At 37.4% G+C, this 13,118-nt stretch overlaps 1 protein-coding gene across 3 annotated transcripts in view; it reads left to right on the top strand.

The window, feature by feature from the left end:
• vrk1 (VRK serine/threonine kinase 1) overlaps positions 1 to 13,118 on the top strand; it is a 67,492-nt gene that overhangs the window by 28,761 nt on the left and 25,613 nt on the right. For all 3 annotated transcript variants that reach the window (XM_048600175.1, XM_020511018.2, XM_020511017.2), the window contains 3 exons: positions 3,094 to 3,202; positions 4,778 to 4,870; positions 7,758 to 7,890. In XM_048600175.1, the coding sequence (XP_048456132.1) occupies positions 3,094 to 3,202; positions 4,778 to 4,870; positions 7,758 to 7,890 (335 nt within the window). The remainder of the gene's footprint in view (positions 1 to 3,093; positions 3,203 to 4,777; positions 4,871 to 7,757; positions 7,891 to 13,118) is intronic.

The raw sequence follows: 13,118 nt of genomic DNA, 5'->3' as shown, positions 1-13,118 counted from the left end.
TATAGTTCAGAAAGGCGCATGTTCATGTAAATTTTCACACTTTGATTCATTGTTTTTCAAGGGGGCATTGCTTACATGCTTGTCCAAACTGTTTTTTGGGGACCAATCAAATCAGTTGTGGGATACTTGTATTACAAAGTTAAATTTTTGAAAAAGCTGGATTAAATGACTTAGAATTGCCAGCCTCCTATTGAATTTGAAATAGTTAATGACATATTTCTTTGTTTCAGTATATGTTCAAAAGATTTTGGAGGTATAACTGGGTTTTGCTTCTTACAAGATCTCACTAAGGTGCAGGCACGAGTTGGTAGAGGCATAGGAACAGGAAAAGACAGTTTAGTCTCGAGCCTGTTCCACTCGGGTCAACAGAGAAAACCCCAGGTTGGGACTTTGCTTAACGTAATTTAAATTAAGCATCAGCATAGGAAAAATGACTCTTCTTTAGCGGCTTGTTGAATATTTAGAATAAATCTGTTCCCCCTTTATTCTAATTTATCTCTGTTGATAATAGTGGCAGGTTTGACACATTTATTCAGTTATTGGGCAAGAAATGGCTTATTCCAATTAAATCATGTTGCATACCAATCAGGGATGGTTAACATTTAAAAGAAAAAAATGAACATCTTGGTTTGAACAGTAGCGTTATGCCACGAGGCCACTTTTTCTAAATAAAGCAATCTTCATTATATATAAATCTTAAATATAGCAAACACAATTAATTTGTAATATGTACTTGTAAGCCATGTTGTCGTGCACTCAAACTTATTTAAATATTTAAATTTTACTTAAGTTCGCATATCAGACACATCAATCTAAAGGTTAAAGAAAACCTTCTGTAGAAACAGATAGTAGGAACTGCAGATGCTGGAGAATCTGAGATAACATGGTGTAGAAGGGTCTAGGCCCGAAACGTCAGCCTTCCTGCTCCTGTGATGCTGCTTGGCTTGCTGTGTTCATCCAGCTCTACACCTTCTGTAGAAACAGTTCCTATGAACAGCACAGACCTCTGGAACCTTAATTCTCTTTGGCTCCAGCTATTCTTCAAAGCAAAATTTTAAATTTACCTTACTTGACTCTGGATGCATAGTCTTTTTGTTCTGGTTACTTGAAAACTAAGCTGCTTGTTACTGCCTTCAAACTAGGCAACCATCAGGCTTATGTTCCCTCACAACTTTCAAACTGAGGTTAATCCTCACCCACATTCCACATGGCAAATCATGTTCATTTATTGCTCTGCTTACAGTGCAGTTATCCTAACTATAAGTTACACCAGCTATGTCTTAGTGAGCTGAAAATCGCGTGAGCTGTAGCTACTGTTTTCAATAAACATCCAAATAAATTGAAACCAGAGAGCCTCCCTTAGCGTCATGCATCTCCATATTGATGAAACCTGAGCTGGCAACTCAAACCAACTTTGATTAGTTATCCATAATTTACTTCATCAGATCAAATAAGGAATAATAAATGGGTTTTTCAACATTGAAGGCTTCATTGAATGCATTTCAAGTAATTTTGGTCTAACTCCAAAATAAAAGCATCTCTGGGCTATAGTTCTTGCAAGCGTTATGAATATTGTGTCTCCAGCTCTTTGGCTAATAAACTAGCTGGATGCTTTATGGTCTTGTACTTCTAATTGTTAACCACTTCAGTAAACATGAACCTAACCTTTTAAGACTAATAGCCTCAAACATTCAGTTCCCACACCTAAAATCTATACTAAATCACATGAACCAAGAAGTAGATATTCACAACAATATGACAAGGAGGTCTTCTGCAGGCCTCTATCAAGTATTTGCAGGCAACTTACTCAAGAGAAGTTTTATTCAAACAAAATTCGAATGGAGTTAATGGTATTTGACAATGCAGTCAATCAGGCTGGACCTGACTCCAATCCAGGAAAATAATCTGAACTAAAAAGCTTGCACTTTGGTGTCAGCCTCCAGCTACTTATCGACTACTTGAGGGTTGCATGTTTAGCAACCATTTGTAGGTCATGTGTTTGACTCGGGTATGCTTCAATAGTGATCGACTTTGCTGTATGATTCCATGTTTCTATATGAGCCGTGTTTTCCTAAACACGACATTGGCTGTTTTCAGGGCAATTCTTTTCAAATAGGACCCCAAACATTATCTTTGCAATGTGAATAGAGTGCTCACCATGTTCATGCCCTCTCTTGTTTTCCATCACTTCAAATTTACATATGAGTCTGCCAGGTTGCATTTGGAAATATTGGTGAAGCACCATTAGACTTCTGGGTTCTTGCATAAAAATGTAAAAGAAAGATAAATAGATAACAAGTTGTAGAGCTGGATGAACACAGCAGGCCAAGCAGCATCAGAGGAGCAGGAAGGCTGACGTTTCGGGCCTAGACCCTTCTTCGGCCTAGGCCCGAAACGTCAGCCTTCTTGCTCCTCTGTTGCTGCTTGGCCTGCTGTATTCATCCAGCTCTACACCTTGTTATCTCAGATTCTCCAGCATCTGCAGTTCCTACTATATCTAAAGAAAAATCATAGTTGTATCCTGTTCGGAAGAAGTGTTACTGGACCCAAAATGTTGACTCTGCTTTCTCTGCACAAATGCTGCCAGAGCTGCTGAGTTTCTGTATCTGTTTATTTTTGTTACATTTGTATCCCATCTATTTTTCCTCCTGCACTCTTGCTACTGTCCTTTTTACAGGCCAATGTGCCTATTTATGCAATCGATGGGTAGGTAGTTAATTAGCCATAGTCCATGAGGGACCAGGCATCTCTTTTATTTGGAGACATACACTTGATTGTATACTTTAAAGGACACCATTCTGCAACAAGTCTAAGCCCAGCGAGGAGGCAGGTCCTAATTTTTCTTAACCAAAGTGGGAGTTGAATCTGTGCGGTTGGTGTAGTTCTTAACCACATGCTGGCTATCCAGCCAATTGAGCTAATTGTCTCCAATACCATTGATATGGCACAGTAAATTAAAGTTTAAACCCCAAGTTTTTCAAATTTTATCTGGAAAAATATTATTTGAAAAGGTTCAATTTCTACTAAAAATGCCGATTACAGATGAATTTGGATATGCAGCATTTTAAGATTGAACTCGTCTTTTGAATTTAGTTATAGATTTATGGTGATGGATCGGTTTGGATCTGATCTTCAGAAAATATTTGAGCAAAATCATAGGATGTTCCCAAAGAAATTTGTGCTGCAGTTGGGTCTTCGCTTGGTAAGTTATAAGGTTCATTATCTGGAATGTTGTATTGTGGCAACATCTGTTTTAAGTCTTTGTTTATTTGGTATCCCAGCAAAGGACTACGGAGTTTGTTTGGAAGAAAACTAGTTGCAACTTGCATGACATGGGGATCCAAGTCATTGTCTTTATGGGCCACTTATTCATATGCGATGGAGTCTCTTGCCCATGTAAGAATAATTGCAGCACAGAACATCAACCACAACTCTAAATTAAAATCTAATTTTCTGTAGTTAAATTTGCATAAAAGCATTCCTTGCAAACCACATTGTAGACTATAGTTTAAAATTAATTTTGTCTAATTGAAAACATCTTGCACATTAATGTATGTTATGGCAAAAATAAACTTTCACTAGACCCTCATGGGCTAGATGGCCAAGGTTCAAGCACTGCATGTGACTCATGGGCTTCACTTTGGATATTCTAGGCCTTGGAGAGTTGATTCGGATGAACTGTTCACACTATTAATGATTTTATAATAATCTAAATTATTATCAAGCTGAACAGTGTAATCAGCCTTTCCTATTATTCTTTTCAATCTGGTATTGTTTGTGATTCACACTAACCACCCCCAGGGGTTTGCCAGGTAGAATGAGGATGACACAATGATGGTTGCTTTAATTGCCTTTTGGTATTTCAAGAAAGCTCTTACGATAAAGGATGTTAAAACTGCGTGTCGCGTATTCACTAAATAAAAACCGAAAGAACTGCAGATATGTAAAACAGAAGTTGCTGTAAAAACTCAGCAGGCCTGGCAGCATTTGCGAAGAAAAATCGGAATTAACGTTTCAGATCCGGTGATCCTTCCTCAGAACTGGTCACCGGACCCGAAATGTTAACTCTGATTTTTCTTTACAGGTGTTGTCAGACCTGCTGAGCTTTTCCAGCAACTTCTGTTTTTGTCACATGTTCGCGGTTTGTCTTGTGTTTTATTTTCTATCCATTACCGACCTGCACTGCAGCTTTTCTAATCTGTCTCAAAAGTGATCTTTCCATTTGTTGTTATTCATACATTTGAAAAATTGTGCTTTACTTTTTGTTGTTAGAAGCTTAAGAATTGTCAGATGTCTGATGAGCCATAATCTGGTTGAATTGTGGAGTGGTCTCAAAGGGCTAGGTGGTCCTACTCCTAGGTCCTATATTCCTATGTATGGAGCAAACATGTTCTTTCTCCACGTGTTGTGGAAGTAGAAAATAATGAGATGAGAAGTAGCTTTCACAAAGACAATTTGATCACGAGTACATTTGTACTGAATTGTGAAGTGCAGGATGTGAAGATGATGATTTATGATTCTAGATGCCATTTCATAATTCTAAATCTTACTTAAAAAGCTGATATAAATAGCAAAATTTCCATGTGTTGAGAAAGTTGAATCACAAAATAAAACAGCGTTAAATTAGTGTTTCACCTGTTACATATACAACTTGAGTATAAATGTAGATATTCTGCTGCATGAAACAAACTTTCATTTGCATAATTCTTTCAAAATGTTATTAGATCCTAATGATAAACAGCATTGGATGGGTAACTTGATTGTTTTCTTTTGGTAGATTGACATTCTAGAATACATCCATGACCATGAGTACGTGCATGGGGACATCAAAGCTTCAAATCTTCTCCTCAGTTACAAGAATCCTAATGAGGTGTTGTTTTGTTTTACCTGTTACTTAGTGCAATCATGAATTGTTTGAAGTTTGTAAAAAGCAAAGGAAGTCAGCTTTTTTCTTCTAACTTTACTTCTAGACGTGGTGTTAATATTTTCTAACCAATTGTTAAATTATTTTGTGTTTAAAAATGAATGTTGGTCTGTTATTATGTTAATTCAACCATTGAAGAATTATCTCATGATCCAAACTAATTTGTTTTTATTAGTTTTCCTTAATGGCAGAGCATTAGAGCTCCTTTTACGTAAGGCAATTATTGTCCCACCTTTTGGTTTATAACATTCACTCACATCCTCTGGACATCCGAAGCACTTAGCAGCCAATGCAGTATTTCGGATGTGTAAAGGGGCTGAATGCATGCAAGCTTTTTCATTCTTTCTGCAAATCAAAATGACAATTTAATAATTTGTTCTTGTGTCATTCGGTAGAATGCTGCTTAAATCTTCTGAAAGTTATTGACCTGGACTGTAAAGTGTGTATTTGGATTTAGCTGATCCATGGGGAACTGTGATCTTGTTTGGAAGTCTTTTTACCAAGGTAGATGAGGAGCTGCCTTCAGACATTTTGCCTATATGTTTGTGTGCAAGTTAAGTTTCATGAAGCCCTGTCTCGAAGTAGAAGAACACTAGAAAGAATTTGAATAGGTGAACCGGAAAATGCATCTCTTGATGTTCCGGATTAGAACTCAATGGGTAAAATTCATCTGCTGCAAAAATTTATCTGATTCATTCAATCACTGAGGTAGCATAGACACTTTGTGAAAGGAAGCAGTACGTATTAACCAAATCCAAAAATTATTTTGTTAACACACTATTATACTTCATAGATTTGTGTTGTGATTTTGTTAAGTACAAGTATGCAATACAAGTACACCATACAAGTTACATTGTTCTAAAATGTTTGGAGTTCACATACAAATCAACGTTAGTCTTCCAAAGAAAACAAACTCAGGACATGGCAGAGTTTTAGAAGTTCCAACAAAATTGGAAAATTACCTGTTTCCTTCTTCACTGACCCCAACAACCACAGAATTGATTATATTCTAAAATGGCCATTGGTCCCTGTGGAAATTGATATTTTCAGGACTTAAAAGCTTCTGTTGATGCTGAGATAATAAATGTATTAGGTGCAGGCAAAAGTTAATTTTTTTTTATCCCAATGGTGAAGGTCAATCATTTCCTTCTAGTTCACTGAATTAGTCTACATAGACACTAAACAGGTTTAAGCTTTTCCGGAATTAAATTTATTGGTTCAGCAAACTCCTAATTACCTGTGGCAAGTTTAATGTTGCTACAGCTTAGTTGCTTCCTGATCTAGTTCCTTCCCATTTGTTTGAATTGTGAGCAGAAAATCTTATCAACTCTGAAGCTCTCATTATTATTCTACATTCAGAGCTGGCTAGCAATGCAATCACAAGTCACAAAGTTAACTCTGTTCTTTGAAACATTTTTAATCTTCAAAGAGTTGTCACATTTATGAAGCTGTGATTATCTAATGTATTTTATGTATATGATCATTTTCAATTTGTAGAGTTGAAGTTTTATTGGGTTTGTTGCTGCCCTGTGGAGAGAGTTGGATGGGTGAGGTGATATGTTTTGTGAGGAGCTAGCAGTTGGATCAATGGGAAATAGCACCATGCAGCGTCCCATTCACTGAGGCGATGGTTTGCAGCTCAGGTCTTGCATAATGCATCAAAATTCCTTGCCACCCTAGCAGCTAACTCACTGGGAACTAGATTATTCTATTCCTAACTGATGTCTAATATGAATATTTTTGTACTTTAATCCATTCTCTTTACATAATTCTGTTGTACATTAAGAGGAACTTGTAAAGACTGACTGCGACACAGATGACTAAATGTCATGCTTACATCATTTGCCCTGGACATGCTCATAACATGAATACATGAGAAAGAAAGGAAGGCATTGTAACGAAGTTAAACATATAAAAGTCTCTGACTATTTACTTATGGCAAAATAACAAATAACGATTTCTCTTTAAACTATATCTATACTTAAAGTTTTCGAGAAGATTTGTAGCTCAGGTTGTGTTGATGGGGTTCCAGTTGGAATATTAGGCCTCCAGGAATTCCCTGGTGTGTCTCTGTTTGGCTTGTGCAATTATCGATGTGGTGTTCCAGTCAAATTTGTGTCCCTCCGTTGTCCGTGTGTAGCGTGACAAGTGAGAATCGGTCATGTCTCTCGGTGGCTAGTTGGTGTTCATGTATCCATATTGTCAATTTTCTTCCGGTTTGGTCTATGTAGTGTTTCTCTCAGTCCTTGCATGATATTTTGTATATTACCCCAGTTTTGCTGGTTTCGGGTATGGGATTCTTTACGGTCATCTCGCAGTTGTCCCACTACACACAGACAACGAGGGACACGAATTCAACTAGGACAACACATCGGTAATCGCACAAGACAAACAGAGACATGCCAGGGAATTCCTGTATACAACCGGGAACTCCATCAACAAACACTTTGAATTAGACCCTGTGTATAAACCACTGAGAAACAGAACCGGAAGTAATACCAACCACCCCAGCAATCCGAGGCATATAAATAACCAGTGGGACAGAACACTGACACTTAATTGGAGGTGCACTGATGATGTTACCTAGCAGGGTGACACAACATTTGCAACCACACCCATCGGCTCAGCAAGCAGGTTTACAACCTCACCATATCTACATGTCAAGTCTTAAAAACTTATTAATGTTTCTATCGCCGCTCTGTGCCAAACTTCATTGTTTAATTAACTATGGTGAGGGTGATTTCTTGGGAATCTCAAAGATTTATGATCTAGCTAGACTATTTTATGGCCCAGTGTCTAGTCTGATTTTGTCTTGTAATTTATACTTTCTTAGGTATATTTAGTTGATTATGGCCTTGCATATAGATACTGTCCAGAAGGAGTACACAAAGAATACAAAGAAGATCCAAAGCGTTGCCATGATGGAACTCTTGAGTTTACAAGTATTGATGCACATAAAGGAGCAGGTATGTGTGAACAAGTTTTGAGAAAATATTTAATTATGTTTGGACCATCTTTCTCATTTAGAAGCATACACTGAGCTACCAGTACTCGTCCGGTTACCATGATTTAATTTTAATTTGTTCTGCAATGGAGCTAACTGGGGTTTGATGATGTCCTCATTTGAGTGGTCGCATTACCTGTATTCCCCTAGAGGTGGCATGATCTCTTTGCTCCTTGAAAGTTAAGGACCAGTTTTGTATGGTTGCTTATTAGATGGTTGTCTTGTGTGACCGGTCTGAGATCTGTACAGTTTGGGTGTCTCGTGTTGCTTTGCAGGGTTGTCTCATGCATTTCCAATGATTGCTGTTTGCCCAATTCAATAAAGCATGACATTTTCAGGGCCCACCAGATATTAAAATTGATTTTTTTTAAAATCAACCCTAGTTCTGCACCACCCCCACCCCACCTGCCATACTTTCGTAGTTTCTCATGTCCCTTCATGCTTGCTTTAAGACAGTCTTGTCCATAAGATCTATCTCCTTCTTTCTCAGCCTTATTTCCATTGAACTATTAACTACCAACTCTCTTCCTAACTCCTATGTTAACTAATCGTGTTTAGTATGCTCTTTCGTTGAATCATGCCTTCCTCTTTCAAATCAGTTGTCAATACCTCTTTCCCCAAAGAACAATCCCTTGATGCTACCATTATTGCAAACTATTGCCCCATTCCCAACACCTTTTTCTTCTCTAATGACCTTGAGTACCATTGTCCCTTTGTCTTTTTCTGGTTGGCAAGACTTAACAACTATTACAAGATTAGCTCCTCAGGACCCCAAATATTTACAATCTGTTAATGACTTAGATGCAGGGATCTAAAGTACCTTGACAAATTTGCAGGTGAAGCTAAAATAGGTGGGATAGTAAGTTGCAATGAAGAAATAAATTTATAAATGGATATGGATAGGTTAGATAACAGGCCACAAATTGTCAATGAAGTTTAACATGGATAAATGTGAGGTTATCTAGTTTGATTAGAGGAATAGCAAGGCAACTTATTATCTATTTGGAGAGAAACTTCAGAATGCTTTGGTACTGAGATCTGGGTGTTCTTGTATATGAATTGCAGAAAACTAGTGTGCACGTACTGCAGGTGATAAGGAAGCGAAATGGAATTTTGACATTTATCACTAAAGGACTACTCTATAAAGATAGACAATTGTTGCTGAGATTATACAAGGTATTACTGAAACCGCACCTGAAGTATTACATACAATATTTGGTACCCTTATGAGGAGGGATATGGTTGCATTGGAAGCAGTTCAGAGGAAGGTTGATTCCAGAAGTGAGGTGTTTATCTTTATGAAGAAAGATTAAACAGTTTACCCTCCTGTTCTCTGGACTTTCTAAGCATAAAAGGAAATGTAATTGAGGTATATATGATGCTGAAGGGGATTGACAAAGTAGACTTAAAGAGGATATTTCCACGTGTGGCAATCAAGATAGGTCATAGTTTTAAGCTAAGGGCTTGCAGATTTAAAACAAGTGAGCAGAAATTACTTTGGGCAAAAAGTTTTGAATCTATTGCATTTACTACCTGGAATGTGGACATTGAGTAAATGGAAGGAGGAGATAAACAGATTTTTAATGAATAATGGGTTGAAATGTTATGGAGAGCAGACAAGAAAGTGGAGTTGAGGCCAAGCTGAGATCATATCAAACAGTGAAGGAGGCTCGAGGTCCTCAATTGCCTACTCCAGCTCCTAGTTCTTATGTTTTTTTTTGTCACATTTTAAGTCTGGGCCTAGCTTGCCTGGGTATCCATGCTTGCATCTGTGCAATTAGATGTTGCTTTACAGTTGCAAGTTATGATTTGTGTGATTGTGACAGCAGTGAATTATCCCTTGACATCCTTTTGCCATTTCTTTAGCCTTTGTCATGAGTGAATACTCCATACTCCTGTAGTAACTGGGTAGGCTCTTGTCTAGTTTCATTCTTAGGGCAGCCAGAAAACTAGCTGCGATGGCTTTTCTTCCCCATCCTGCATATCACCTCTAGAAATAGCCAAGCATACACACTTAGACCACTTTTATTTCTAAACAACATTCTTTTGATTTTTTTGTAGCTGTAATGAAACAGCTTAGCTAGGAAAGCATGTAGTCCTGGAGCATTAATCTTCAGTACAATTGCCAACTTGTACTGGAAGGTTTCAATGAGATAGCACATTCAAGTTTATTGCAGAAAATAAGAGTTCATAGTGTAGGGAATGATATGTGGCCACAGATAAAAGATTGGCTAGCTGAAAGGAAATAGTAGGCATAAATGGGTCATTTTCTAGATAGAAGGATGTAACAAGGAGCATGTCACAGGAATCAATGCTGGGAACAGCAAATATTTGGGAAAACTAGAATAATGATGCAGCGTATTACAAAGGGAATTGAATATCTAAGTAGCGGGGTTGTGCTTCAGCTGTAGAGGGCATTAGTGAACCATATCTGGAGTACTGTGTACCATATTGGTGTGCTTGTATAAGGAAAGCTGTAATTGCATTGGAGGCATTTCAGAAAAGGTTTACCAGATGAATACTTGGAAAAGGCAAGTTGTCTTATGAAGACAGGTTGGACGGGCTATGCTTGTAGCTACTGGAGTTTGGAGGAGTACGAGATGACTTCAGTACAACATATAAGATCTTAAAGTCTTGGCAGGTGCATGAGGAAAGGATATGAGAGAAATCTAGAAGTCAAGGTCACTGTTTATTTAAAAAAAAGTGTCCGAAATTTATTTTCACTGAAGGCCATAAGTCTTTGGAGTACACTTCCACAAAAGGTGATGAAAGCAGAGTCTTGGAATACTTTCTGAGGCAGAGGATAGGGTTGAGGTTAAGAATAGGGTTAAAAGGTTATTGGGGTAGCCAGAAATGTGGATTAATCAAGTCAGCCATGACGTTATTAAAAACAATGGAGCATATCCAAGGTGTTGAGTAAATTACTCATACTCCCAATTCATGTGTGCGTATGTTATCAGGGCTGTTTGTCTTTCCAAATCCTGTGTTTTCAGCTGTTTCTTGACATCACATGAAAGGAAATAAATTGGTTAGAGAAGGGCATCTGTGATGCTGGGGATCTCTGGAGAAGGCAGAGATGGATCATCCAATCATAACTTCTAGCTGAAAATGGATGCAAATGAATCCTCATTGTCCTCTGCTCTGCTGTGCCACACTTCTCCCATCATTGGGGATGTTCATAGCTGCGCAGTGTTCTCCTCCTGTGAGTTGTTTATCTCCCTTTTTATTTAATTAACCACCAGCTTACCTTAACATCAGCTCTCTTGACCACTCTGTTTGCAAATTATCTAACTATTTGTTTGCCATCCTATACTGAAGGAAGAGGAGTTTCCTTCAGTTAAAATTTGAGAACATTTAAATCATTGTCTTTGGTCCCCACTTGAACATTACCCTCTAGCCAATGGCTTTAACATTCTTTTTGGCAACTGTCTGAGAAAGATCAAGACTATTGCCAATACTGATGTCGGATTTGTCCCAGAAATGAGCATCTAACCACCTATCCAAGCCATCACCAAGGTCCCTGTTTCCACTTCTGTGGATTGCTTCAGCTTCTCCGCTGTTGAAACCCTCATTCATCCTTTTGTTACATTCACATTTGCACTCCCAGCCAGTGTTTCGTATTCTACTGTCCATAACATTTCCTGAATCTTAACTCACAGCAAGTTCCATTTCTTCCATCATGCCTGACCTACATTGACTCCTGCTTAACTAACATCTATTAAAATTCCACATCTTGCATTCAGAATCTCCAATGGCCTTCCTAGTCCCTATCCATGTAATCTTCTCCGGTTGTATGATTTTGCAAAATGTATTCATTTTATTCTGACCTCTTGAACATCTCCAATTTTTATTACTCCTGCTGCTATACCTTCAGTTACAAAAGCCCTGAACTTGGGAGTCTCTCGGAAAACCTCTGTCTTTCCTCCTTCAAAGCACTCTTAACCTACCTGTTTGATGAAGTGTTTGGTCAAATATCTCCTTATGACAGGATGTCAATTTTTAAAAAATGAAGTGAAATATGCCTTTAATGTTTCATAATGTTAAAGATAGTGTATAAAAGAAGTGGTTATTGTATTGCATTGATATCAGAAGTAAGGAGGCACAGCACTTGATGGGATAGGGAAGAAAACACCTGAAGCAATTGAAATAGTTACTGAAGTTTGTAGATGACTTGAAGTGCTAACACGTTCACATTTTCTTTAAACCATGTCAATTGGGCTACCATTTTACCTCCATATAGTTTAAAACAAATTCACTTAAAACATATTGCTGTATGTGATTGTGGATCCCAGTTCCATTCTTAAAAGGTTAGATTGGAAAGAACCAGTGTAAACATAATTGATCTATATTTATGCTTTGAAATCAAAAATTAAGCGTTTAAATTTGAATATGTTAAATGCTGCATTCCATGACAATTCATTGACAAGAATTTGAGATTTATATCCAGTCAATCTATTTTATAAGTTATTTGGCCTTGCTGTAAAGCCAAATCACAAAGTAGGGTGTCCCTTTTATTTATATGAGCATGCAAGATTTAAGAAAAAGAAAATCTTTTTGACTTGAATATCACATCTTGCAGAATTATCTTTTCATTATATTGGCAAATTTCTTTGGGTTCATAAGGGACTCTGGCTGCTTTGGAACAGTCTGGCTGTGAACATCAGAGAAAGTGTTAGGAAAAAGTCCCAACTGCAACATCCTGTTAAATCCTAAAATTGGCTGCCATGTGTTCTGTTTTTGGCTTGTTCTGGTCTGGACAAGACTGGAATTATGGCTGCTTGTGCTAGACGAGATATGATTTTAATGTCCATATTGCTTATTATATACCATCTTTTAGATTCATGAAACATGCTGGGGCTGTTGTATTTGGTTGGTTTGCTTTCTATTATCTGTCCTTGCTATCTGTTCTATTTAAATTTATAATTCTTCAATCCTGATTTCTAAAGATTAAACTTGTGACATATTATTTATCAGTTTAAAGCTGAATGCTGTTGTAAGTTTGGTTTAAAAAAGTACTGAAAGCAGTTACCAAATCGGGAAAATTAAACTGCAGATAATTTGTGAAATTTGATGAATTGTGAATACCACATTGGACATGCTAAATGAAACAAATTGATAATGTTTTATTTGAACTCGGAATATTTGTTATAGAATTGTGCATACTCCAGGGTTGAAGAGGAAATATTAAAA

The sequence above is a fragment of the Rhincodon typus genome, chromosome 8 (assembly GCF_021869965.1).
Source record: "Rhincodon typus isolate 14 chromosome 8, sRhiTyp1.1, whole genome shotgun sequence".
Classification (NCBI taxonomy): Eukaryota; Metazoa; Chordata; class Chondrichthyes; order Orectolobiformes; family Rhincodontidae; genus Rhincodon; species Rhincodon typus.
Note: the sequence above shows the minus strand (reverse complement) of the source record. Positions and strands in the feature narration are given on the sequence as shown.